This window comes from Phyllostomus hastatus, unplaced genomic scaffold (genome assembly GCF_019186645.2).
Source record: "Phyllostomus hastatus isolate PE091 unplaced genomic scaffold, TTU_PhHast_1.1 phas_contig_468, whole genome shotgun sequence".
Lineage (NCBI taxonomy): Eukaryota > Metazoa > Chordata > Mammalia > Chiroptera > Phyllostomidae > Phyllostomus > Phyllostomus hastatus.
The window spans coordinates 4,185,849-4,213,136 of record NW_025333884.1 but is presented as its reverse complement, the minus strand read 5'-3'; the positions used below and the strand labels follow the sequence as shown (position 1 = coordinate 4,213,136).

The window sequence follows — 27,288 nt, the reverse complement described above, 5'->3', positions numbered from 1 at the left end:
GAAACAACATACAGGGGTAGAGTCCCCATGCCCCAGATGCCATTCTAAGGACAAAACAGGAACGTCTGAAGTCGGGGAGTTAGAAACACCTGGTTAGCATTCTGTCCACCACTCTCCAGCCTGTCAAGGGACTTAACTCTCCCTGAGCCTCCATTTCATCCTCTATAAATTGGGCAAATAAGCCTCTGCAGGGACGTTGCAAGGGTTATCGGAGTTTGAGAAGGTACATAGTAAGTGCCCCAGAAATGCTGGATAAACCAATGCGCCCTAAGCACAAGGTGGTTATGAGAATTCAATGGGATAATCAGGGCCAACGTGAAAAAGCCACTCAATAAGGAGGAGGGTATCTGTTAGGACAGAGGGCTAGATTCCCCTTGGGGTAAGAAGAATGCATTTCACCATTTTTAAAGAGATGTGACTAAACTATGAAGCTATCTTGTTTGGGTTTTACTACTGTTTCTTACAAGGTGTGCGATCTTAGACAAGTTACTTATTTCTCTGTGCCTCAATTCCTTCATCTATAAAATATGGTAACTACCTCGGCCTGCTTGTGACTTTTAAGTAAATTGATAGATGGGGAGGGCTTGAGCAGTTCCTGACACCATCGATCAGCTTTGTGGTGGCGGTAATCCACACAGCGCGCAGGCGCGTTGGGGCAGTCCCGGGGGAAGCCCGGCTGGCGGCCATCTTGGTAAAGGGCAGCGACGGCAGCTTCCGTACGTCGTCAGGCTGCGTGACCAAGTGGGCTCCGCGAGGTCCAGGTCGCTTCGGAAGCGGTGGGCGGGGTGGGGAGGATAGCGGCGGGCTCTGCAGGGGTGAGTGATTAAGGTGCGTGATGGGAGAGGCGGCCGTGGCCGCTGAGCCTTGCCCGCTGCGCGAGGATAGCTTCACGCGCTTCTCGTCGCAGAGCAACGTGTACGGGCTGGCGGGCGGCGCAGGCGGGCGCGGAGAGCTGCTGGCCGCCACCCTTAAAGGCAAGGTTCTGGGTTTCCGCTACCAAGATCTCCGACAGAAAATCCGGCCGGTGGCCAAGGAGCTGCAGTTCAATTACATACCCGGTGCGTGGCGCTATGGTGTCGGGGGCCGGGAAGGTGGTGTTGAGAACGCTTCTGAGGCTGTGTCTGAGCCACAATGATGGGCAAATGGGACCAGGGTGACTGAAGGGGGTTGAAGATGGTAATCAGGAGGCTTTGGGGTCAGAGCGCAGGGATGTTAGGGGCCTGGAAGTGGTTAGGTTTAGGATCCCTCCTACCACGGTGATGGTAATCAGAACTCTCTGGAATTCAGAAGTCATGGTAATTGTTAATGGTTAAAAGTTACTAAGCCTCAAAGGTCAGGGGTCACAGTGATGGGAGTATTGTGGTTCTAAGTCTGCCAGAAACTTGAACTTTGAACTTTCCCCTCCCAGTGGATGCTGAGATTGTCTCCATCGACACCTTCAACAAGTCGCCCCCAAAGCGGGGCCTGGTAGTGGGGATCACGTTTATCAAGGTACACAGAATCTCCTTCCCCTACCTGGTCCCTCCTCACACATGGGGTGGAGTCTACTGAGTCTGACCCAGTCCCTCCTGCCACCTCTGCTCTCCCCTGAGGCCAGTTTCGTTCCCCAGGATTCAGGGGACAAAGCCAGCCCCTTCCTTAACATTTACTGTGACTACGAGCCTGGTTCTGAGTACAATCTGGACTCCATTGCCCGTAAGTGTGGCCTGAGGGAAGGAGGCGTGGAAAAGGTGGGAGGGGCGCCAGTCAGCTCGCGCCCATCTGCTTGTGCTTCCCTGCAGAGAGCTGCCTGAACCTGGAGCTTCAGTTCACCCCTTTCCAGCTGTGCCACGCAGAGTAAGTGAGCGCAGGCGTGAAACAATAGGGAGCGTGCGTACCTGCGGGGGAGGGGCTGCAGCCAACTGGACCGCAAACCCTCAGATTCTAGTTTCGTTTTTCCAGAGCCCCGTGCATTGAAGGTGTGCGTGGACCAGACTTGACTGATGGGCTACCGTTTTGTTACTGCCTAACTAGATAATCCGAGAGTTAATTGAGCACCTGCGTTCTAAACATCTTGAATTCTCAGGTTCACGTGTTCTGGATTTGTGTGTTCCAAGAACCAGAAATGCTGTTTTCTAGAGTTGCGAGCTCTCAGATCCCAAGATCTGAATGTTCTGCCATTTGATAATTCTTACTTTCTGTCATGATAAAGTTCTAGCATTGTCATATTTTAAGGCGCTACAATACAGAACATCCAGAACACTGAGGTTCTAGAATCCATGAGTATGAGAGTTCCATTCCAGAGCTCTGAGTTCCATCCTGGAATTCCAGCGGTCTGGCACAGGTGTTGGCAAACTTTCTCTGTAAAGGCCCAGAGGGTAAATGTGAGGCTTTTCAGGACCCGTGTCTGTCACAACTACTACTCTGCCACTGTAGCAAGAAGGCAGCCATTGACCTTAAATGAATGGGGATTGCTGCATTTCAATAAAACTTTATTTATAAAAACATGCTGGTTTGGATTTGGCCTGTGGGGTTAGTTTGCCAACCCCTATCCTAGCAGGTGAGAGTTCTAGACACTGATGTTCTGGATTCTAGCATTTGGATGTTCTACTATTCTGAGTCAGAATATCCTTGGTGGCGGTTTCTAAAAGTTCTGGTGTTTTGTTTTTTGTGTTTTTTTTAAGATTTTATTTATTTATTTTTAGAGAGGAGAAGAGAGGGAGAGAAAGATGAGAGAAACACCAATGTGTGGTTGCCTCTCACACACCCCCACTGGGGACCTGGCCCACAACCCAGGCATGTGCCCTGACTGGGATTTGAACTGGTGACCCTTTGGTTCTCAGGCCGCCGCTCAATCCACTGAGCCACCCCAGCCAGGGCTAAAAGTTCTGGTATTTTAAAGGAGGCAGATAACAGAACTAGAGCACTAGAGTTCTAGATAAGGAGGTTCTTGTGTCCTGGGCTTCTGTGCCCCCTTCTACAGCTCTGTGTGCCATTCCTGAATCACGGCGGAATGCAGGTGCTAGCAGATGAGGGCTCTTGAAGCTGAAGGTGCTGGCCTGCGAACCTGCTGTGCAGTTCTGCATCCTGAGGCTCTCGCCCTGGATGGGTCCAGTGGCCGGATAGATCCCAGGATGTCAGGGTTCTTGCAGGCAGGGGTTTTTGCAAGAGGGTGTTACACACATACTCAGCCACACTTAGGCTCTGCCACCATGGGGTCCTAGAATTCTCTGCTTTCAGGGTCCAGGTCGGGGATCAGCTGGAGACCGTGTTTCTCCTGAGCGGGAACGACCCGGCCATTCATCTCTACAAGGAGGTGAGGCAGGGGGAAGGCGTGGTGGGCACAGCCCTCCTGTGGCCCTCGTGGACTGGCCACTGACTCCAGCTGGGGGTCGGGTCTCGGTTTCCCCAGAACGAGGGGCTACATCAGTTTGAGGAACAATCCGTGGAAAACCTCTTCCCAGAGCTCACGGACCTGACCAGTAGGTAGGAGAGCCCCCGAAAGTGGCCAGACGGGGCCGGGGACCAGCGACCCCCAAGCAGTCAGGTGCTGGGAACCGACCCCTGGAGAAAGTGGGTGGTGGGGAGCACTGTGGAGAGATCAGGCGGCAGCGGGGTCCCAGGGCTACCGGGTGGGGCTGGCTGCTCCTGGGGAGGCGGGACGTGGGGCTGGGACCCGGCGACAGCCTGCGGCCCCTCTCTCCACCCGCTCACCCACCAGTGTCCTCTGGCTTGACGTCCACAACCTCCCGGGCACGACCCGGCGACTCTCCGCGCTCGGCTGTCAGAGTGGTTACGTCCGCGTGGCCCACGTGGACCAGCGGAGCCGAGGTGAGGCGGGGCCTGGGGCCGGTGCAGGGCTGGGCCAGGTGGCTGAGGCTGGGCGGGCCCTGAGTGCTCGCCCCCCACGCAGAGGTGTTGCAGACGTGGACGGTCCTGCAGGATGGCCCCATCTCCCGAGTCATCGTGTTCAGCCTCTCGGCCCCCAAGGGTGAGCTCCGGACGTGCGGGCAGCTCTGCGGGCTCGGATCTCCTCACCCATTTGTGCCTAGCCTGCCACCTGCCCTTTGTCCCTCCCACGGAGCCGCAGCGAGTCCCTGCCCCTGGCCCTCTGCTCCACTCCCTCAGACTGTGGCTCCCGAGACCCGTGGCGGACCTTCACCCCTCACTCCCTGACTCTCTGCCCCCCTCCCCGCCCTCGCTCTGCCTCCTGCTGCACTCTAACCCGGCTCCTCCCGAGGACTCGCACTGTCCCGCCACCCGCGGTCTCCCCTGACCCCTTCTGTCCCCCAAGCTGCTGTTTATTCTTCCTCCTCCCACTGTCCTTCCGACTCTGGTCTAACCTTGGACCTGCCCGCCATCATCCACCTTTGTGGCCTCTGCTGTCGTGACCTTGGACCGTCTCTGCCGTCCCCTAACACCTGCTCCTCCCCCTCCTGGTATCCGACCCGTTGCTCTCCCGTGGTCTGACCTCTGACCCCCATCTAGAGCACATAGGTCCAGCCTAGGTCACTCACTGCGGGGAGTGAGCTCTGAGGAGGAGCCTGGAACCTGCCCCCGATTCGTGTGCTTTCCGCAGAGACCCAGGACGGGCCGCCGCGGGAGGAGTACAGCGTGCTTGTGGCCGGCATGCTGGAGCCGGCCGTGGTGTACCGGTGAGGGGCCAGGCCCGCAGGGGCTGTAGGGGCCATCCAACCTCAGGCCTCTGCCTTGTGGTCTGCCCTTGGCCCTCTCGGCAGAAAGCCCCGGGTGAGGTTGTTCAGGGCCGGGCAGGTACACGTGTTCAGGGACGGGTGCCAGTGTTTGAGGCTAGAGCTCGGAGCGGGCGTGTGGAACAGGCGCCGTGATGTCCACTCTGCCTGGAGGAGGGGCCAAGGCGTGCTGCCAGATGTGCTGCCGCCGCCGCCTCTCGGTGAGAAAGGCTTGATCTGTAGCACTCGCCCGTTCCCACGGTGTAAACACCCCACCGCAGCGGGTGCGGGCTTCTGAAATCCCTCGGCTCTGGTGAGCCGGCGCGAGGCGGCTGGGGCAACCCGGTGGACAGCGAGGGTGTCCCTGTGGGGACCAAGCTCTGTGGGCTCCACAGGGGCAGTATGGGTGTCTAGATCCCCAAGGGAACCACAGAGGTTTCCATCTGGGAGTGAAACGGCCCGCCTCCGGGGGCCAGTGTGGGCTCCTCACAGGGAGTGGCAGGTGGGGACGCTCGGAGCAGAGGGTGCATGCCCCGCGATGGAGATGAAGGTGGCCAGGTTGGGGCTGAGGGTCCGGGGTCCACGGGTAACCGTTTGTCTAGACTTTCCAAGCAGAGTGGCCTGACCTCAGCCTCCCCTTGCGGTGGGGACCCCCAGGGACCTGCTGACCCGGGGCCTTGAGGACCAGCTTCTCCTGCCTGGCAGTGACCAGTTTGACAGCATCCTCTGTGGCCTGGTCACCGATATCGACCTGGATGGGCAGCCAGAAGTCCTGGTGGCCACCTACGGACAGGTGGGACCCGAGGGCGGGGCCAACAGCTGCCTGACCCCTCCACTGCCCCGCTTGCCCCATGTGACCTCAGCCCCCCTCTCCCCACCCCCACACAGGAGCTGCTCTGTTACAAGTACTGCAGCCCCGAGCACGGACTTGCCGCAGCCGAGGCCGAGCCTGGGTTCCGCCTCCTGTGGCGGAGGAGCTTCCCCAGCCCGCTGCTGGCCCTGGCCCACGCTGACCTGACCGGGGACGGGCTGCGGGAGCTCGCCGTGGTCTCGCTGAAGGGCGTGCACATCCTGCAGGTGGCCGGGGCCCTGGGTCGGGCCCCTCGGGGCAGAGCCAGACAGGGTGTTTGCACACCTGCTTGACCGAGGGCGTGTTCTTCAGGGCCGGCGGGGGGAGGGGGTCCCCACCTTCAGGCACAGGGGTTGGCCCTGTGGGGGGCAGTCATCTCTATCTAGGCGGTACTTCCGTTGGCCAAGGGCAGCTCCTGGGAGAAGGGGCAGCCAGGGCACTCTTGGCTGGGGGTGAGGGGGAGTCTGGTGCGGCCGCCTCTGCCACCCCCAGTGCCCCTCGGCCTCTCTAGCTTTTGTCCTCCGTCCCTCACGCCTGTCTCCCTCTGACCCTCCCGGGATGGCCTGGCTGCCCTTGCCCCGCCACCACCTCACATCCAGCTCGGACCCTCCATTGCCCTTCCACCTCCACCTCTGTGGTCTGACCTCTGACCTCCTCCCCGTGGCCGCCCCCACCCCTGAGGCCCCCTCCCACGGAATACGAGCTCTCTCTCACTCCTGGATCCGTCCCACCCCTCCCACGGAGGTCTGCCTCAGGCCCGTCCACGGGGGTCGGGGCTCTGCTCCTCCCACCGGAAATTCACGCAAGGCTGTCCCCCTGGGTCTGACCTCCACCTGGCCAGAGAGAGACCCCCTCCCACCCCGGACACTGAGGTGTGCTCTCCGGGCCGCCTTTGGGGTGGTCTGACCCGCCTTTGGGGTGGTCTGACCCGCACCCCTGCAGCTCTCAGCCCCGCCCTCCTCCTCCCTGTTCCCACAGCACAGCCTGATCCAGGCCTCGGAACTGGTCCTGGCGAGGCTTCGCCGCCGAGTGGAGCAGAGCGGACGTCAGCCACGGAGGCCGGGTGATAGGCTGGGCCCAGGGCCTGCTGCAACATCGGCGTCCTGAGCACCCGCCCACTGCCCTGTGTTGGGCGCCCACCTGCAGCCCTTCCTGGAGCCGGGAATCCCGAAGGAGGGAGTGGCCTGCCCAGGCCCCCAGGGAGCCGGAGCTGGGAGTCCCTGCTGTGGCTCTGCCCCAGGCTGCCCTGTGACCTCACCTGACACTTCCCTGGGCCTCAGTGTCCCCATGGGAAAATGGGATGGGCTCACCCAACCCCTCTTGCGCCCAAGGTGAGAACTGGCCAGCCAGCGATGATTTACATGCCCAAAGGAACCGGCCTCTCCACCATCTTCATCCTTCCGTTCAGCGAGCGCTGGACGAGAGCCCGGCACCCTGGGTTGGGTGCCCGCTGCGCCCAGAAGAATGGAGGGGCGGGGGGCGGGGTGTGGGAGACCCAGAGGCAGGACTGAGGAGAGACCGCAGCGCAGACCTCGGAGGGAAGACACGAGCCGAGCCCCAGGAGAAGGGCGGGCGTTCAGCCCCTGTGGAGATGACTGGACTGAAGGAAGGGCCTGAGGTGGAACCCCGGCCGGAAGGAAGCTCTGGATTTGAGATGAGGTCCCAGTAGGAAGATGAGGAAATTGAGCCTCAGAGGAAAGGATGGGGGTGCAAAGGACTACTGTGGGGAGGCAGAGCATCTGAGGCTAGACCCTTGTGAAGAAGGCTGAGGTCAGACCCCCCCATCAGGATCACTATGGTTTGCCTGGGCTGGTGTGGCTCAGTGGATTGAGCACGGCTTGTGAACCAAAGGGTTGCCGGTTCAATTCCCAGTTAGGGCATGTGCCTGGGTTGCGGGCATATGCAACCCAGTAGGGGGTGTGTGAGAGGCAACCATGCATTGATGTTTCTCTTTCTCCCTTCCTTTCCCTCTCTCTAAAAATAAATGCAATCTTTAAAAAAAATACTGTGGTTAGACCCCAGTTTGATCCCCACTGGTGAGTGCTGAGGTAGGACTGGGGGTCCAGGGGGTGGGAGACCAGGCTGCTGGCTGCAGCCCGTGGCTGTAGGAAGCACCCTGTTCTGTGGCTCCAGGAGGAGGGGTCAGAGGCCTACATCTCAGGGACCATGGAGGCCCAGGGTGACAGAAGTCCTGCCCTCCCCCACCAGAGCCCAGGAGCAGAATCGGCCAGGAGGGTTGGGGAGGGATTCCTGAGCAGGACGAGCTGGCGGGGAAGGTGGGCTCCTTCCTCGTGGGGCCAGAGGCTGGGTGGGACTCTGCTTCCCTCGGGAGAGGTCATTCTGGCCACCTGCCTGCTGCTGTGGGAGTGCCCCTGACGGTCCGGTCCCCGCACCTATGGCGACAGCCCAGCTGCCAGTTGCCCACAGCGGGTTGTGGGAGGCAGCCCACCAGTTCTCGGCACCCCTGTGTTCACATCTCCCATATCCAGCCTCAAGCATGGGAAATAGTTGTCCTCCTCATGGGCAGGGTCCCTCCTCTCCACTGCCCACCTGCTCCATCACCTTCGTCCTGGGCAGGAGTGGGCCCCTGAGGATTCTGGGTGAGTTTGGTTACTGATGGTGCAGGTCTGTGGAGCGTGTGCACCCTGAGGAGGGGAGCGTGCAGGCATGTGTCCACTTCAGGAGCCTCGAATTTGTCTTCAAGAGCCTGGGCCACCACCCTGGCTGGTGCGGCTCAGAGGATTGAGCACCAGCCTGCGAACTTTAAGGTCTCCTGTTCGATTCCCAGTCAGGACACATGCCTGGGTTATGGGCCAGGTCCCCAGTATGGGGTGCACCAGAGGCAACCACACAGTGATGTTTCTCTCCATCCCATCTCTAAAAAATAAAATTAAAAAAGGATGATTCGCTTTCTGACTTCTGGTCCCAGACCATGTAGTGACAGGGGAAGGGGGAAGGGCCTGAGCCAGGCCCTGGCCAGTGCAGCTCAGCTCAGCTGGGGCGTCATCCTCCAACCGGTCAGGGCACATGCCTGGGTTGTGGGTTCAATCCCCAGTCCAGGCTGATGTTTCTCATCCTTTCTCCCTTCCTCTCTCTGTAAAAGTGATAAAAAGAGTGTCCTCAGGTGAGGATTAGAAAACAAAGGGTGTAGTCACAGAGGTGTCCGGCCTGCAGTCCGCAGGCCACATGCAGCCCAGGATGGCTGTGAATTTGGACCAACACAAAATCATAAAGTTACTTAAAACGTTGAGATATTTTTGTGATTATGCACCACAATGTATTTAGTGTGTGGGCCAAGACAACTCTTCTTCTGGTGTGGCCCAGAGATGCCAAAAGGTTGGGCACCCCTGTTAGAGCCCAAAGCCACAGGTCGCGCTGTGCCTCAGTTTCCCCATCTGTAAAATAAAGCTAATAGTGCCTACCTTTCAGGGTTGGTGTGAGGGCATTGTATCAACATGTCAAGCGCTAATAAAAAATTTCAAAAGAGTGTAACAACACCTGGCCCGTGGTAAGGACGTGTGAACGGCAGCTGCTGGTATTATTATTAATGGGTGCCTTTGTGGTTGCTGGGGGCCGGCCTGAGGTTCTGTCTGCAGGCACGGCTTGTGAATTTGGATCTGACTGGCTAAACATTCCTGTCCTCCGCCCAGTTCTGAGAGCCTGTAACTATTTGTAGCTTTTCTTGCGTCTTTGACCCTTATATGGATCAGAGACTATATGTGTGTTGGGGATGGAGGCGGGGGATGCCTCCGAATGACCCCCCACATCCTCCACGCGCCAGCAGACACAGAGCGACCTCCGCCGCTGTCCCTGCCAGTGGTGCTGAAGCCGGTGGGTGGTTAGGTGGGAGGCTTGGGCTGCCTCCTCCCATCGAGGCCCCTCCAGGCCCCTCCCCAAGCCTCCCCCCGCCTACGGCAGCCTCCCTCTCCCCGCCTCTTCCTCCTCCCTCTCGCCACCGTTCCTCCTCCCTCGCTGCCAGCTCCCCTCCCCCGTGTCCCTCCCCCTTCCTCCTCTCCTCCCTCGATCCCCTTCCCTCCCCTCTCCCCGGCTCTCCCTCTCAGTCTCCAGCTCCTCTCTCTCTCTCCCTCTCTCTCTCTCCCTCTCTTTCTCTCTCTCTTTCTCTCTCTCTCTCTGTCAGGCAGTCACCCACCACTGCCCTCCCAGTGCTGGGGGGACCTTTCCCAGGCTGTAGCTGCAGGTAAGAGACCCCCAGATAAGTGGGGGCATGTGTCTCCCCAGGCTGGTGGAGGAGGGCGTTTGTGGAGCCAGGGGCTGCTTCTCCCTGAACTCATTTATGGCGGGTGGGGGGCTACATCTTCTAGGTGGGGGATACCAGGGCCCTTCGGTGGGGTGGGGGCGCCACCAGCAACCAATGTCTCGGCCCCTCCTGCGTTCCAGGGAGTGTGGCAGGCTGGGTGGGGGGCGCCCCGCCTGGGCACCGAGGGGGCGAGACCATCCCACGCCGTCTGGGGGAGATCTGGGGAAGCCCCCCTTCCCCCGCCTCTGGAGCGCGCTGCCTCCGCCCCCCACTTCCTGTGTCTGGGTCTCAGCGTCTGTGGCACGTCTCTCAGGGGTCTCTGTCCTGCGGAGTGCGCCTGTCTCTCCGAGTTCCGCTCCTCTCCCTCTCCCTCTGCTTCTCTCCGCTCCGGTTCTGCCCGCGTCCCCCTGTGCCTGGGTCCCTTCTGTGCCTTTCCAGCTCCGTCTCTATATAAGTCCTTGTTCCTCTCTGCCTTCCTCTCTCGCCATCTCTGCGTGCTTCCCCTGTCTCAGCTTTCCTGTGGCTCTGTCTGTCTGTCTGTCTGTCCCCGAGTCAGGGTGTGTATCTTCCTCCGTCTTCCCTGCCCCTTCCCCTGTCCCTCTGTCTCTTGGTGTCTGGCCCCTGCCTCTCTCTCTCTTCCTCCTCTTCTCTTCTTCTCCCTGGGAGCCCGTTAACTCTCCCGCACACCTCTGCCTCCACCCCTGGCGGGGCGGGGGGAGGGGGGGACCTGGAGGGACAAGATCTGCCCTACAGGGTGGGCTCCCCCAGAAGGTGAGGAGTCCCCGAACTCCTGTCCCTTCTGCAGACAAACTCCCTCCCACCCATCCAGCGGGTGCCCCCCACCCCCCCGTCCCTCCCGGAAGACTGAGCGCTGGTACTCCCCGCTTGTTTCTGGCTTTCTGAGGCCAGTCCTTGCAGTCTAACCTGGACCCTTTGTAGCACAGGTTAAGCCAGCCCTTTCTTCCCTCTGACCTCGCCATTCCTCCTCACACGGAACAGACCAGTCCTGCCTGCGGTCTAACTTCCACATCTCTTGCTGTTTGTCCATTCACGACTCATTCAGCCTCTTCACAGTTTCTGAGCAGCTTTCCTGCTCCAGGCACAGCACTGGATCCCAGGCCAGTCCCTCCTGCAGTCTCGCCTCCATCCCACTCACCCCATTCAGACCTGTCTCCCTGTGGGGATGGACCTCAAAAGCTGCTCCACCACCCACTGGCGGCGCCGAGAGGGCCCTTCTGAGTCTAGAGGTCCCTGGCCAATACTTTTCTTTTTTTCTGGAGGGAAGGGGGCCCCAGAGGAGGCGGGCGCCGGTGGGCGACAAGGGGAGAGGTGCACGCCTGAGTGCACAGCCCACGCCGAGGTGGGGTGAGTCCCCAGGTGCCCACGGGGGGCTCCCAACGGGTGAGAGAGGGTCCAGCTCGGGAGTCGCACACGCTGAGTTGCCGTCTCCGCTTGGCCCCTCACTTGGAGCGGTGTGGCTCGGCCAAGCTCTTCCCCTCCTGGACTTGGGTTTACCCATCGGCGTATCAAAGCACCGAGCAGTGTGTGTGTGTGTGTGTGTGTGTGTGTGTGTGTGATCGCCAGCTGCGAGGGTGCATGGCTCACCCTGAATCAGTCAGTGCATTTTCAGAAGCCCGGGTCCCCACCTCGAAAATCTCTCCCCACCTTCCACATTCATCCCAGGGGCAGCGGGCACCCCGGCCCCCTCCGCCAGCACAGTCAGGCCCACCCTTCCCTCATGCCGGGCTGGACCCCTGCTGGAGCTTGCTCTAGGGATGACCCAGCTGGCCGCTGGCCCACAGGAGTGCAGAGAGAGAGAGCCCCCGGGGACGGTGCCAGCCATCTGCCCGCCCGCCTCCCACCCTGGCCTCAACCTGATCCCTCTGCCCCTGGATTCCAGACCCGGATTAGGTTTCCGTGCTGCTGACTGCTGACGGACAGGGAGCGGCAGAAGCAGGAGCCTGCAGGACCCCCCCCCCCGCCTTCGGCTGTCCCCAGCGACAGGGCTCAGACCTCGTGCTGTTCATCTCACAAATATTTATCTTGTGCTTTCTCTTTTCTCCTAAGGCCTCCGTGAGAGGAAGCCAGGTTTTTAAGGAAAAGGGATTGAACCTGCTGTTTTGTCCAGCCCCTGGGCAGGGAGAGCAGGCATGGCAGCTCTCTGGGACCCTGGCCTCCCTGGAGGGCGACGGAGGGAGGGACAGGTGGTTAGACTAGAGAGAGGACTTCCCAGGCCACGGTCCTCCCATGAGAGAGAGGATTAAGATGCTTTAGATGGATTCTCGACTCCCAGGTGGCCCTAGTTCCTCCTGAAGGCTGGGAAGGAGGGAGAAGAGCGTGAGTCTTTGCTTTGGATCTTGGTGGGTTTGTAATTATGCCTAACTTGTTGCTAATTAGGGGGCTGCTAATTAGACATATCATTAGGGGACCTGCCGACGGGGCTAATTGTGCGGTGGCCCTTTAAGAATCACCCCCCCTCTCCCGCCTACACACACACACACACACACACACACACTATCCTTCCCCAGGAGGTTCTGCCAACACGCTGCTCCCTCTCTCCCGGAGCAGCCAGCCAGCTCCCAGCCCGGGAGTGTGTGAGGAGGTGGGTGTGCATAGGGAGCAGGCTGTGGGTTAGACTCTGGGAAGAACTTTTTTCAGACAGAAATATTAAGGTGCTGCAAGAAATGAGGCTGGTGGTGGAGAGAGGGGTGGGGGTTGGTGGAGGCTCAGAGGACCCCTCCCTTCCTCTCTCAGTTCCTTTTTTTATAGTCTATTGGGTTGCCATGGCGATGCAGTGGGGCAGAGGAGCTGGAAGTCTGGGCCACTCCTGGAGAGAGAAATTGGGAGCCATAGAGTTGCTTCTGTGAGACTCCAGGCCAGTGGTTTGACCTGGCTGAGCCTTGGTCTTCTCATCTGTGAAATGGCTGTGGACTCCTCCCGGGGGGGCTGGTGTCATTTTGAATAGAAAGGTCAGGGTAGGCAGCATGTGAGTGGAGACCCTGAGGGGCAGAGGGAGTGGACATGTGGAGCAGAGAGTCTGGAAAAGACGACCAGCAGGTGCAAAGTCCCTGAGGCAAGACCTTGCCCGAGTTGGGGGACCAGGGAGGCGCTAGTGAGACTGGGGCCGACTGAGCGAGAAAGAGAGAGATGGGGCCGGAGACGGAGTGGCAGCCAGATCGCGTGAGGTCCGGTGAGCCAGACGGAGGGCCGTGGTACTCTGAGCAAGAAGGGAGCTGGGGAGGCTTCTGGGCAGAGGTGAGATGTGAACTGATTTGCATTTTTAAAGGAGACCTGGACAAAACACAGAAATGGCCACTCAAACCCAGGACCAGAGGCAAGAAGAGAATATTAAAACAGTCGAGACCCCCATACCCACAAACGGGACAAAAACCCCAAAACAGGATTCATATGTCACGTAGCTCACCGAGATTGGGGGTACTGGAGAGACCCCCATGAGAGGGAGGGATGTGGGAGAGGTCCTCCAGCAGCCCCTCCCCAGCCCCACCTGAGACAGACACACAGACACTCAGCTGCCACCACTGCCCAGATTCCGAGCAGGAAAGGCCAAGTCGGAAATCTTAGAATCACCCTAATGGATCACTTTCGGCTGCTTCCCTCACCCACTAAATCATTTAGCCTGTGTGTGTTTGTTTTTAACAAGATTTTTTAAATTTATTTTGAGAGAGAGGGGGAAAGAGGGAGAAAGAGAGGGAGAGAAACATCAACATGTGCCTGCCCCCTACTGGGGACATGGCCCGAAACCCAGGCATGTGTCCTGACTGGGAATCGAACCAGCAGCCCTGTGGTTCGCAGACTGGTGCTCAGTCCGCTGAGCCACACCAGCCAGGGCTCAGCCTGTGTTTGCTATACTTTGCTTCATGCATGCATTGCATGTCTATGAGATTCATCTGTGTCGCTGGGTGTATCTGAAGCCCACTCCCTTTTCAGTGCTGTATAGTACTCCACAGTATGCCCCACCCCTTGCCACATTTCTCCCTTTTACTGCTGAAAAGTATGTGTGTTATTTCAAGATAGCAACTATTATCCATAAAGCTGCCGTGAACGTCCTTGCATGTGTCTTTTGGTGGACACGTGACCTGTTTCTTTTGGGTCCATGCCTGGGAGTGGAATTGCTGAGTCGGAGTTTGCGCAGTGTTCAGCTACAGTTTCCCAAAGTGGTCGGACCGAGTGACGCTCCCATCTGCTGCGCGTCTGTGTTTATCTTTTTGTGTCTTTCTCCCTTGGTCTCTGTCTCTCTGTGTCTCCCTCGGTCCCCATCCTCACAGCTGCTGTCTCCGTCCCCACCCCCAGAGAGCCTCGACTCCTGTGTGTCAGGCAGATGTGTGCTCCCCTCACCCAGCCTTCCTCCTCCTCTCCCCCCGCAGGACCCCACCACCCTCCATGGCTCCCCTGGCCTTGGTGGGATTCACACTCCTCCTGGGGGCTCCCCCGTGCTCGGGGGCAGCCACCCCGACCCCCTCTCTGCCGCCTCCTGCCACCAATGACAGCGACACCAGCACGGAGGTCTGCCAGGGCTCCAACCGCTGCCAGCCGGGTGTCCTGCTGCCCGTCTGGGAGCCCGACGACCCGTCGCTGGGCGACAAGGCAGCACGGGCCGTGGTCTATTTTGTGGCCATGGTCTACATGTTCCTGGGCGTGTCCATCATCGCCGACCGCTTCATGGCATCCATTGAGGTCATAACGTCCAAGGAGAAGGAGATCACCATCACCAAGGCCAACGGCGAGACCAGCGTGGGCACCGTCCGCATCTGGAACGAGACAGTGTCCAACCTCACGCTCATGGCCCTGGGCTCCTCGGCGCCCGAGATCCTGCTGTCCGTCATCGAGGTCTGTGGCCACAACTTCCAGGCGGGCGAGCTGGGCCCCGGCACCATCGTGGGCAGCGCCGCCTTCAACATGTTCGTGGTCATCGCCGTGTGCATCTACGTCATCCCGGCTGGCGAGAGCCGCAAGATCAAGCACCTGAGGGTCTTCTTCGTCACGGCCTCTTGGAGTATCTTCGCCTACGTCTGGCTTTATCTCATCCTTGCCGTCTTTTCCCCGGGGGTGGTCCAGGTGAGCAAGGACCCGCGGACACCTCCTTGGCACCCGTGTGTCTGACAAACCCAGAGGGGCGGTTCCCTGGGCTCAGAGAGTCGATTTCTGCATCTGCAGAAATGCATGCTTGCCTCCCAGAGGGCCGCCAGCTACGCCGTGCGGGTCACGCGCTGTCCGAGAGCTTGGGGCTGGAGCCCAGTGGGTGGCCCCAAGCCTTGTCTAGATGGGTGTGCACACCCTGGAAAGGGCTCATCTGCCCAGAGTGGGGTGCCTTTTGCAATGTACCCATCCTTTTCACCCTGGCACGGGTACCCCATGCACTGCCAGAGTCCTTACAATGTGTGGGAGGCAGACAGCGGTTCACAGTGTAGCCAGGTCTTTGCTAGGTGCGTTCACGCTTCCCTGCTCCCCCAGCTGTGTGCGTTATTTATTGCTACTTTTGCAATAATGCACCCCCCGTTTGCACAATTCATGCTGTGGTTGCCTGACCCAGCCTTGTGTTTTCTGACAGTGCTAATTGATTTGGGTAACTTGGTGCTATTTGCATAATTTACCCATGGACGTGCTCAGAGACACTCCCACGTCTGTGTCACCAAACTCTGCATTTACCAGCTGTGCGGCCGTGGTCTGCACCCTTCATTCATTATTCATCATCGAGTGCTGTCGTTAGGATAATTTATGTGGCTTCCCTGTAATTCACACTCCCTTCAGCATAGGTATAAGCTCAGGCCACAGCAAAGGCCACTTTGCATAATTTACTCCAAGAGCGATACAGAACTGAGGCCCAGCTGCATAATTATACCCACACTCACATGCCCATTTGCCTCACACTTGTCCAGTGTCTTAACCCGCACCCTGCGGAGCCTTCCTTTAAAACATTTGCCTAATCTATTTTCCACAATCCGGAGACACGGCGGTCTACATTTGCATAATTTATTTATGGGCCTGCCTAATTCATTCGTACACATGCATAATTTATTTGAGGCTACCCAGGATTCCTTCACACGTGTGGAATCTATTCCTGCGTATCAGTCAGGTTTTGCCAGTTCCGTGTTTCTTTCCAGGAAGGATCTGAAGGTAGAGGCATGAAAATTCTTAGCAGGCAAGGACACAGAGAGGGAAGGGGCAGGTGGCACCGGAAGATGGGGATGAGGGAAGGGGAGAGGCAGTTGCTGTGATTGCCCAGAACTTCGGCACCGAGCTTCCTGGTGGCCATAGCGAAAAGTACAGAGCGGTGCATCACAGTTCTCGGGCGCTGTTAAGAAGGACGGTCTCCTGACTTAGGTTTTCAAAATAGTCTTTGATGAGGATTTACACCAAAACTGAAACAAGTCTCAGGCACCGTGGATGAGAGGCGGGGTCAGCGTGGGGGTGGAAGAGAGATCCCCCCCAGAGAAGGAACTGGCTCTGATGTAGGGCACCGAGGGTGTGAGACTCCACGGTCTGGGTGAAGTAGCCTCAGAGGACCCGTCTTGGAGTAACAGGGACCAGACTAAAGGGACATTTCTGTGAAGTGACTGAAGGAGCTGGCCTGAGAGAAAGATGTCACAGTGTCTCATAGATGCAGTGAGCTGTGACAGTGATGAGACTGGTCTGGCTCTGGATTTTCTCCAGGAGAGCTGTGTGGCCTCAGGCAAAATCCATACCCTCTCTGGGCCTCAGTCTTCACATTCCAACTGTGGAAGGGGCTTGAACTAGACCCCTGCTTCTTAACCCTTCATACCCAAGGCTCCTTTTTTTTTTTTTATAACAGATAGTTTGTTATGTCCCCTTTAATCTGCTGATACAAGATTCTTAGGTAATAAGAGAGAGGGCTTCTAGCCTCAGTTTGGTGCGTGGACCCTGGAGCCAGGGGCCTGGGTTCAAATCCCAGCTCTGCTGCTTTTGAGTTGTGTGGCCTTGGTCGAGTTCCTTACCTGCTCTGTGCCTCAGTTTCCCCCACCAGCTGGGGGTCGTCACAGCACTAACCCAAGAGGATGACATGAGGACCAGCAATTGCTGCGTGTGGAAGGGCTTCGAACAGTCAGCCTGGGCCTCATCACAACCTTTAATGTAGTCCAGCCAGAGCATTTGCGTGTGGGAACACACACTGTTCTGTGAGAGATGGTTTTCCTTTATGTCAAAGTTCAGGCATTATACTGACTTTGGAAAGCCACCCACATAGGCAAGGTCTAGTTCGTCCGTGAGAAAGACAGCTCAGCTCTGGCTGGTGTGGCTCAGTGGATTGAGCACAGGCCTACTAACCAAAAGGTCACCAATTCGATTCCCTAGGTTGCGGGCCAGGTCCCCAGTTTGGGGCCTGTGAGAGGCAACCACACACTGATGTTTCTCTTCTTCCCTTTCTCCCTCCCTTCCCCTCTCTATGAAAATAAAGAAATAAAATCTTTTTAAAAATAAGTCATGATAAGGGAGCCAGATGCTGGCACCTACTTATAAAGAACCAGTTTGGGATCAAAAGAAAGAGAAAGATCAGAGATCATTCCATGCAAGGATTCAGGAGGAAGAGCAAGTAGCTACAAGGTTAAAAATTAGTGTATTCGACATGTGTTAAACCATACAGAAAAATGCCTTATATATACATAAGAGAGAGTTGAGTTCTAGGCTCCAAATATTATTTTTTTTAATTACTTTTTATTTTAGAGAGAGGGAAAGAGAACGAGAAAGAGAAAGAGAGAGATGTCAACGTGAGAGAGAAACATTGATTGGCTGCCTTCTGTACATGTCCCGACTGGGTACAGAACCTGCAACCCAGACATATGCCCTGACTGGGAATCGAACTGGCGACCTTTTGTTTGCCCGACCAGCTGAGCCACACCAGCCAGGGCTAGACTCTAATTATTATAGGCAGGGTTTTCAATAGGAGGTTTCAAAGTCAGGCAGGACATGGGACAATTCTGTATTATGGGTGGCTGTCCCATGGGTCACCGGGTGTCACCAGACTGGGATCATATCCCCTCCCCCAATTGAAGTGGCAACCCATATGCACCCCTAGATTTTTGATGCCCCCTTTTGGGGGTGCTCCTGTCCACTGAGACCTGAGGTGTCTGTCTCACCCCTCTCCCAAGGAGGGCAAGTCCCCATGCCCTTTTGCAGTGGGTGCTCTAAAAGGAAGATGGGAATTTGCTAGAATCTCCTTTTACTATTTATTTTTAAAATCCTCACCTGAGGATGTTTATTGATTTGAGAGAGGGAGAAACATGGGTGTGAGAGAGAAACGTTGGTCTGTTGCCTCCCGTACACACCCTGATCGGGAACCGAACCCACAGCCTTCAGGTGTATGGGATGCTGCTCTAGCCATTGACGCCTCCACTGGCTCCCAACCAGGGCTAGAATCTCCTTTTATTTACCTGCAGGGAGGAAAGCCAATCTTAGGGGTTTGGGATTTTCTTCTCATTAAAAGAGAGTCCCCCGCAATATACACAGCGGCTACAAGGCGAGGCTTCCGTTCACAGCTTGTGCAGGAAATTCGGCTGCTTTTCCCAAGCCTGCCCGGTGGCTTTGGTGCAGGTGTGCCGTGTCTGAGTCCTGCCCTTTCCCTGAACCATCAATAAACACAGTGACAAGGGCCTTTGGCGACTGGATATGAAAAGATATTTTCCCTACCACACTTGTGTTTAAGATACCTCTGGGACCTCGTAATAGTAAACACTCTGTCATCTTTTCTTCCTTATCTTTAACGAGAAAGGCATATCATGGACTTCAGTGAGCCCATGATAACAGCACTAGTGATGGTGATGATGATGATGATGATGATGATGATGATAGGAATGGGAATTTCACTTTCTGAGTGCTTTCCCAGTGTCAGGAACTGACAATGCCGCGTGCTAGAGGTGCGTGACCGGCTCAGTCTTGGGGATGTCCCCGTTTCCCAGACAAGAGGCCGGGCCAGACATCCCAGGGTCTGGACTGAGCGCAGGCTAGCCCTCCAGGGAGGCAGGGTGTAAACATGGAAACTCATTTCTCGAGGCTATGAGAGGAGCCAAGCTGTGCCTCTTTTAGAACCAGAGTCCTGTCCCCAAAGGCCAAATTCTAAGGCAGGAGAGCCCGGCCAGGGCTGCACTCCCTGGTGGTGGCGGGGAATCCAGGGAGCTTGGGGAGAAGGTGGGCAGTGCAGACCCTGGACCACGGCTGGGGTCTGGAGAAGTGGAGGCATCCTGGGGTGGGTGGGTGGGGAATGGAACAGGGAGAGAAAAGGTGGAGGGAGAGGGAGGCAAGAAGTCACAAGCTCTGCCCCCACAGCAGGGGCCGGGACTGGGGGCTGTGGGAGGAGGCAGGGTGGGGAGGGCACTCCCTTGGTGGTGGCTGAGAATATCTGGGTTCCTGGCACTTGGGCACCTGGGCACCGTTCCCAGCGTGGGAAAAAGTGGATGAATGAGGAGGCCAGGAAAGATGCAGGGAGAGAGACAGGCAGAGACAGAGAAAGAGACTCTGAAGAATCTCACAAGGGAAAGAGATATTTGATACAAAATATATAAAAGGACGTTGCCCTGGCTAGTGTGGCTCAGTGGATGTGCGCCGGCCTGCGAAGTCAAGAGTAACCTGTTCGATTGCAAGTCAGGGCACAGGCCTGGGTTGCGGTCCAGGTTCCCGGTAGGGGGCGCGCGAGAGGCAACCACACATTGATGTTTGTCGCCCTCTCTTTCTCCCTCCCTTCCCTTCGCTCTAAAAATATGAATAAATAAAATCTTTAAATATATATTTATATATGTATCTTTCCATATATATAGACATGGAGGTGCCACAAGAGGTACCAAGAAAGGAAAAGAGACCAAGTAGGAGGGAAGATAAAAAATCCACACAGGATGAGACAGAGGCAGGGAGAGAGAGACAAAGACCTAGACACAGAGAGAGAGATGCGGGGAGACAGAGACAAGGGAGACAAAAAGAGCGGGGCTGAGGGCGGGGGGTGGGGAGAGAAGGTCAGAGACGGAGCTCCGAGATGGGGAGAGAGGTGGAGAGATGCGGATCAGGGACGCGGGAGCACCTGCTGAGGTTAGGCACCCAGGCTGGGGAGACTGATGCTGAGAGCCGGCAGGCAGGCGGCTGCGAGCGCGCCCCCTGGCGGCATGGCAGTCGGTCCTGACCCGCGGCTGCCCGCAGGTGTGGGAGGCGCTGCTGACCCTCGTGTTTTTCCCGGTGTGCGTGGTGTTCGCCTGGATGGCCGACAAGCGGCTGCTCTTCTACAAGTACGTGTACAAGCGCTACCGCACCGACCCGCGCAGCGGCATCATCATCGGCGCCGAGGGCGACCCCCCCAAGAGCATCGAGCTGGACGGCACGTTCGTGGGCGCCGAGGTGCCGGGCGAGGTGGGCGGCCTGGGCCCGGGCCCCGTCGATGCCCGGGAGCTGGACGCCAGCCGCCGCGAGGTCATCCAGATCCTCAAGGACCTCAAGCAGAAGCACCCGGACAAGGACCTGGAGCAGCTGGTGGGCATTGCCAACTATTACGCACTGCTGCACCAGCAGAAGAGCCGCGCCTTCTACCGCATCCAGGCCACCCGGATGATGACCGGAGCGGGCAATGTGCTGCGGCGACACGCGGCAGACGCCTCGCGCCGCGCCTCCCCGGCCGAGGGCCCCTGCGAGGACGAGGACGACGGCGCCAGCCACATCTTCTTCGAGCCCAGCCTCTACCACTGCCTGGAGAACTGCGGCTCCGTGCTGCTGTCAGTCACCTGCCAAGGCGGTGAGGGCAACAGCACCTTCTACGTGGACTACCGCACGGAGGACGGCTCCGCCAAGGCTGGCTCGGACTACGAGTACAGGTGGGTACGAGTACGGGGTGGGAGGCAGGGGTCGCTGTTCGCAGGTCGTAGGCCCCGCCATCCGGCAGCCTCTGGGCTCACGGGTCTGCTGGCTACCTGTGGGCCCCACCTTTCCTCTGCTGTGGGCGGGCCTGCAGGATTCATTCAATTCATTCATTCACTATCGAAAGCCTACTTTGCACCAGATACTGTTCTGACATCTGGCTGGCGCTGCTGGACAAGAGAACACGAGTGTCCAGGATCCCTGAGCTGCCCCTTCTCTGTTCATTATAACCTGTGGGTTCTTGTGCTTGGCACTGCACTGTTAGTGTTGTAGTTCCATTACACAGGTTGTTACCGGGTAGAACAATTACGCCACCCCCACACACCCTATTACTAAAGTAAAAATGTTTATTGAGCACCTACTGTGTGCCATGGGCATATCGTGGTCAACAAGACATCTATGGCTCCCACCCTCCAGTTGCAATAAGGCCGTAAACTATTGAACATGTAAAAACATCAGTGCTATGTGGGAAAATTAAGTAGGATAAGAGGCCCTGGCTGGTGTTGCTCAGTGGGTTGAGTGCCAGTTTGCAAATCCAAAGGTCATTGGTTCGATTCCCAGTTGGGGCACATGCCTGGGTTTTGGGCCAGGTCCCCAGTTGGGGGTGTGCATAGAGGCAATCACACATTGATGTTTCTCTCCCTCTCCCTCTCTCTCTCTCTAAAAATAATAAATAAAATCTTAAAGTAGGATAAGAGGAGGGCAACAGTGCCCAAATTGTCCCCAGGGGTTCAGCTCCACCATAAAGCACCCTACTGAGTCTCCCGGCCCTCTCCTCACGCCCCTTTGGGCAGACCTGTGATCCTCCCTCGTTCAGCAATTTCTACTGAGCACCTGCCCTGTGGTACCAGCTGCTTTTTCAGTGGCTCAACATAAAAGGCTCCACAAGATAAATTTTCTGTCTTCACGTGGCCCACAAAATTCTTTATCTATTTGTAATTCTCTCCATACCACACTCTTCCAAGAATTGGAGCTTTACAAGATAGTTGGTTAACTGCCGTGCACGTCTCCCATAGTTCCCTATCATAGTAACGCCTGCCGCGTGTCTGCTGTGTGTCAGCAATGGGTCTGGGCCGTAGAGACCAGCTGTGAATGAAATGCACAAAGTCCCCGCCCAGATGGAGTCAGCGCCCTCACAGGGAAGACAGGTCATTAGGAAGTATACACTGAATACGTAAACGTGTCAGGAAGTGGTAAGAGCTGCGAAGAAGACTGAAGCAGGGGACGCAAGAGAGGCTGCTGGTGGCTGAGCTGCCCGCGGGAGCTGTCTAAGTCACGTGCCACACCTCCCTCTCACCCTGTCCCCGAACTGTTCACGGGTCTTCCGTGCGGCCGTCACATGGCAGGCCAGCCCCTCCCCCAGATTCACGAACTGTTCCTGTTTTTGTCCCAATTGCCTTCACTCTCTCGCTTTTCTAAAAAAAGATTTTATTTATTTATTTTTAGAGAGACGGGTAAGAGAGGGGGAGAGGGCGAGAAACATCAATGTGTGGTGGCCTCTCCCGCGCCGCCTACTGGGGACCCGGCCCACAACCAAGGCATGTGCCCTGACTGGGAATCAAATTGGCTACTGTTTGGTTTGCCGGCCGGGGCTCAATTCACTGAGCCACACCAGCCAGGGCTCTCACTTTATACATAATGTAATAATCGTGGCACTCTGAGTCGCAGAGAGCATGACCCTGCATGCATCTGCTGAGAGTCATGACATTCTCCTACATAATCAGAAACGATGATCACACTCAGGACGTTTAATACTGAATCGATACTGTTACAGTGTATGCTCCGTGTTCACAGCTCCCTGGTGGTCCCTGCAGCATCCTCTGGGGCCATGTCTTCACTCCTTCCCGCTCTCCCCACCCATCCCAGAAGCACACATTGTGTCTGACTGTCCTGTCTCTCAGTCTCCTTCATGCTGGGTCAGCCCCCTCCACCTCTCTGTGGCTTCTGTGGCCCCGACACCTTTGGAGATGATAGGCTGGTTCCTGGAAGAGTCCTCGGTTTGGGTTTGTCTGCTGTTTCCTTGTGGATGCCGTGTTCTCCTCGGCACCAGGAGGCACATGACACCCACTCGTCCCCTTCCTGGTGACACGACGTCCAGTTTAACTGGTAAAGATGGTGCCAAAATCACCACCTTCTACCAACCCTTACGTTTACATTTCTTGTTCAAGTATTTTCAATTACAGTTGATATTCAGTATTATATTAGTTGCAGGCATACAACACAGTGCTTAGGCATTTATTAAATTTACAAAGCGATCCCCCCGACCAGTCCAGTGCCCGCCTGGCACCGTACATGGTTATTACAGTATTACCGACCAGGTTCCCTGTGCTGTGCTTACATCCCCATGATATTTTGTAACTGCCAGTTTGTACTTCTTACTCCCTTCACCCTTTTCTTCCTCTTGTTATTTCAATTTTATTTATTTATTCTTTAGAGAGAGGGAAATGGGGGAGGCAGAGAGAGAGAGAGAAACATCAATATTCAAGAGAAACATTGTCTCTCGCACACCCCCAACCAGGACCCTCGCCCACAACCCGGGCATGTGCCCTGACTGGGAATCTAACTGGTAATGTTTTGGTTCACAGGCTGGTGCTCAGTCCACTGAGCCACACCAGCCAGGGCTGCCCTTCACCCTTTTCATCCAGATACCACATCCCCCTTCCCTCTGGCAGCCACCAGTTTGTTCTCTGCGTCTATGAGTCTGTTTCTGTTTCCTTTGTTCATTTATCTTGTTTTTTACATTCCACATATAAGTGAAGTCATATGGTATTTGTCTTTCTTTGTCTGACTTATTTCACTCAGCATAATACCCTCTAGCTCCATCCACATTGTTGCAAATTGTAAAATTCCATTCTTTTTTATGGATGAATAATGTTCCATTGTGTATATATATATATGTACCACATCTTTCTCCACTCATCTACTGATGGGCACTTCAGTTGCTCCCATATCTTAGCTATTGTAAATAATGCCCCAGTGTGCCCTGGCTGGTGCGGCTCAGTAGATTGAGCACCAGTCTGCAAACCAAAGGGTTGCTGGTTCGATTCCCAGTCTACGGCCCATGCCTGGGTTGCAGGCCAGGTCCCCAGTAGGGGGCATGTGAGAAGCAACCACACACTGATGTTTCTCGCCCTCTCTCCCTCCCTTCCCCTCTGTCTAAAAATAAATAATGCTGCAATGAATATAGAGATCCATATATCTTTTCTTTTTAAAAAAGATTTTATTTACTTATTTTTAGAGGGGGAAGGGAGGGAGGGGGAGAGAGAGAGAGAGAGAGAGAGAGAGAAACATCAATGTGCAGTTGCTGGGGGACCTGGCCTGCAACTCAGGCATGTACCCTGACTGGGAATCGAACCTGAGACACTTTGGTTTGCAGCCTGTGCTCAATCCACTGAGCTACACCAGCCAGGGCTATCTTTTCAAATTAGTGTTTTGGATTTCTTCAGATAAATACTCAGAAGTGGACCTCGTGGGTCATAAGGTAGTTCTATTTTTTTTTTATTTTGGAGGAATCTCATACTGTTTTCCACAGTGGCTTCACCGATTTTTGTTCCCACCAACAGTGCACGAGAGTTCCCTTTTCTCAGCATCCTCAGCAACACTTGTTTGTTAACAAGTTTACATTTCTAACATCCCATAACTTCAGGATTCTAAGATTCTAATCTGAACATGCAAATATTACTAGCCAGCTTTTGTTGAGTGCTTTTCCTGTATTAATGCAATCCTGTAACTCCATCAGGCAGACACTATTATTAGCTCCATTTTACGGATGAGGAACACTGAGGCTCAGAGGGCTGCAGAGCCCTAACTGCCTGAGATCGTACAGCTGGCATGGGGCCCAGCCCAGCTGGGAGCATGTAGGCTCGCAGGGCTGGGCGCTTTAGCCACCGTAGCCAGCGCCCCCCGGGGGGATAGTCGGCTTCCCCAACAAGGCTCCCCTTATTCCCTCCATTCCAGGTCTTATCATCAGGCTCCGCCGCTTTGCCAGAACCTAGGGGCCCATCTGCCCCTCCCACAGGGCTGGGCTTCCCTCGGGCAACTGGAGCTCAGGGCCCTTTCTTATGAAAGTGACAAAGTAAAGATAATGAACACCTGTAGTTCATATAGCGCATTCCAGAACCAGAGCCAAGCCCCTGAAGTGCACGGTGGGAGGGGCTGGGAGGGATAGTTAAAGATCTTCCAGGTGCACCAACAACCCAAAGTCACCTTGATGTCTGCGGCCCTGCCAGGGGGAGCCCCTTCACTCCCTGTCCCCTCAAAGTTTCACCCTGACTCACATAACGTCACTGCCTTGTTCCTTCCGCTGCCCCATTATACAGCATCTCGTACGTGCCTCAGAGACTTACACAGCGGACGCTCTGCAAACCTAAGCCAGCTCACACCCCTCCTCTGCTCCCAGGCCTCCCGGGCTTCCAATTCACTTGGAGTAATCGCCACAGGCCTCAGCGTGGCCCACCAAGGCCTATGACACCTGCTCCCATCCCCCCCTCTGAGGCGTCACCTGTCACCCTCCACTGCAGCCACACAGGCCTCTCTGCTGTCCCTCAAACGCTCCAGGCCCACTCCTGCCTCAGGACATTTGTACTGGCTGTTCCCTTTAACACCAATACCCTTCCCCAGATACCCCCCCACTTGGCTCCCACCTTTAGGTCACTGCTCAAATGCCACCTCCTCAGCAAAGCTTCCTCTGACCCCCCTGAAGGCATCACCCCCTCCTCACTCTCCCCCCTCTCCCTCTACTTCTCTCCCTAGCACCTCGCCACCTCACGACATGTCCACTATTGATCTCCTGCACTAGAACAGCTGAGCAAGAACCCTGCTATGCTCTGGTTTCACTGCTGTTTCCCCAGCACTTAGAACAGGGTCTGGCGCACAGCAGGTGTTCAGGAAACATTTGTTGAGAATGAATCAATTGTAATTAAATCTCTAAATGTGTCATTGTCACTGTGCTATGGCTCTGCCACGAAGCTGTGAGCCCCATGAAGACAGAGGCTGTGCACTGCTGTGTCCGCGGCCGTGCTGGGCACAGGGCACGGGGCAGGTGCTTAGGGAGTGTCTGTTGGGTGAATGAATGGGGCCCAGTCAAGGGGCGTGGCCTTTCTCTTGGGAGCACCTGGGAACAGAGAAGTGTTTGTCAGGAGTGTAACAAGGTCAATTCTGGGCCCTATATCACTTCTCTGAGTGTGGTCCATTTACCAGGACCACCTGCATCCCTTGGGAGCTACTTAGAAATGCAGAGTTTTGAAACCTGCCTCTACCGAACCAGAATCTGCAATTTAACGGGATCCCCCACAGAATGTAAGGTTTGACATTTGTCTGTGGAACCCTCCAGATTCCCACTCCACCTTGGGACTTTGCATGTGCCGTTACCTCTGCCTGGAGGGCTCCTGCTCACTAGCGCCTCCCCCAAGAAGCCTGCCCTGATGTCACCTTCATCATTATCTACATAATGCTGGCCCTCCTAACCCTCACGTTTCCCCTGTGGTAGGGACCAACTCTGTCTTGATCCCCTTCCCTCCAGAAGCCCATCCTGATTCCACCTAGGTATAATTTGTTTAATGCCTGTCCACTCTTATGTCTGTGAGTTGTCCCGTGGCACCACCCTCTCCTCCGGGAAGCCTGCGCTGACTCCCCTCCCCTGAAGGACTGCTGGCCCTTCACTCCTTTCTTTCTGGCTCCTTCACTGCAGCGAGGGCACGCTGGTGTTCAAGCCAGGCGAGACGCAGAAGGAGCTGCGCATCGGTATCATCGACGACGACATCTTTGAGGAGGACGAGCACTTCTTCGTGAGGTTGCTGAACCTGCGCGTGGGCGATGCACAGGGCATGTTCGAGCCCGACGGCGGAGGGCGGCCCAAAGGGCGGCTGGTGGCGCCTCTGCTGGCCACTGTCACCATCCTGGACGACGACCACGCGGGCATCTTCTCCTTCCAGGACCGCCTGCTGCACGTGAGCGAGTGCATGGGCACCGTGGACGTGCGCGTCGTGCGCAGCTCGGGCGCGCGCGGCACTGTGCGCCTCCCCTACCGCACGGTGGACGGCACAGCGCGCGGTGGCGGTGTGCACTACGAGGACGCGTGCGGCGAGCTCGAGTTCGGCGACGATGAAACCATGTGAGAGACCCCTCCAGCAGCTCCGGGGATGGGGCGGGGCCTATTCGAGGGGGCGGGGCCATACATGGGAAGTGGGCTGGGTGGGCGTGGTTGGGAGTGGGCGTGGACTACGAATGGGTGGTTCCTGGGTGGGAAATAGGTCAAGGCAGGTGGGCGGGGCCCAGAGTGGGGGCGGGCCAGGAGAGAAGAAGGAGGAGACAGGAGTGATGGGGTGTGGCCTAGATGAGGGCATGGAACGTGGGCGGGGCCTGGGAGAACTTGGCTGGTTTGAGAGAGGAGGGTGGAACTTGAGGAGCAGGGGTCGGATGAGGAGACGAGAGGAGAGGAGAGGAAGATAAAGGCCTGGGCAGCGGAGTGTGGAGGGCTTAATCTGTAGCTAGTGGAGGTGGGTTGTGGCCTGAGTAGATGAGGGGAGGGTCCTGCCGAAGAGGAAATTCTGTGGAATGGATTAAAGGTCTAAGGCACGGGTGACATCTGGGTAGGGACACAAGGAAATAAACCAGGAGAGCGGAAAAGGGCGGGGACAAGGAAA

The 27,288-nt window shown here is 56.5% G+C and overlaps 2 protein-coding genes across 5 annotated transcripts in view; both read left to right on the top strand.

The window, feature by feature from the left end:
• The first annotated feature begins 728 nt into the window (after nucleotides 1-728).
• Nucleotides 729-7,447, top strand: KPTN (kaptin, actin binding protein). 2 transcript variants are annotated; one of them, XR_006786471.1, is made up of 12 exons: nucleotides 729-1,058; nucleotides 1,409-1,491; nucleotides 1,611-1,695; nucleotides 1,782-1,836; nucleotides 3,220-3,295; nucleotides 3,392-3,465; nucleotides 3,701-3,810; nucleotides 3,893-3,970; nucleotides 4,559-4,634; nucleotides 5,328-5,463; nucleotides 5,559-6,392; nucleotides 6,499-6,636. XR_006786471.1 is itself a non-coding variant. In XM_045845366.1 (12 exons), the coding sequence occupies exons 1-12, from the start codon at nucleotides 836-838 to the stop codon at nucleotides 6,625-6,627; spliced, it is 1,314 nt and encodes a 437-aa protein (XP_045701322.1). In that variant the 5' UTR covers nucleotides 729-835; the 3' UTR covers nucleotides 6,628-7,447. The 2 variants fall into 2 exon arrangements, 1 of the variants encoding a protein (XP_045701322.1); XM_045845366.1 differs by having other exon boundaries at nucleotides 5,559-5,747; nucleotides 6,499-7,447.
• Nucleotides 7,448-9,227: 1,780 nt separating this feature from the next.
• Nucleotides 9,228-27,288, top strand: part of SLC8A2 (solute carrier family 8 member A2) — a 29,615-nt gene continuing 11,554 nt past the window's right edge. Inside the window, exons 1-4 of one of the 3 annotated variants that reach the window (XM_045845385.1) lie at nucleotides 9,228-9,351; nucleotides 14,164-14,854; nucleotides 19,937-20,601; nucleotides 26,334-26,756. In XM_045845385.1, coding sequence (XP_045701341.1) covers nucleotides 14,180-14,854; nucleotides 19,937-20,601; nucleotides 26,334-26,756 — 1,763 coding nt within the window. In that variant the 5' untranslated portion in view covers nucleotides 9,228-9,351; nucleotides 14,164-14,179. Of the gene's footprint in view, nucleotides 9,352-9,569; nucleotides 9,719-12,311; nucleotides 12,381-14,163; nucleotides 14,855-19,936; nucleotides 20,602-26,333; nucleotides 26,757-27,288 lie in introns of those variants that run through there. The other 2 variants (XM_045845383.1, XM_045845384.1) reach the window with 2 other exon arrangements.

Bases quoted from the DNA above. Each gene is read 5' to 3' on its own strand.
- KPTN (XM_045845366.1), top strand. From the start codon at position 836: ATGGGAGAGGCGGCCGTGGCCGCTGAGCCTTGCCCGCTGCGCGAGGAT. The intron at 3,811-3,892 runs GTGAGGCGGGGC...CCCCCCACGCAG, and splicing joins CGTGGACCAGCGGAGCCGAG to AGGTGTTGCAGACGTGGACG. The intron at 5,464-5,558 runs GTGGGACCCGAG...ACCCCCACACAG, and splicing joins TGGTGGCCACCTACGGACAG to GAGCTGCTCTGTTACAAGTA.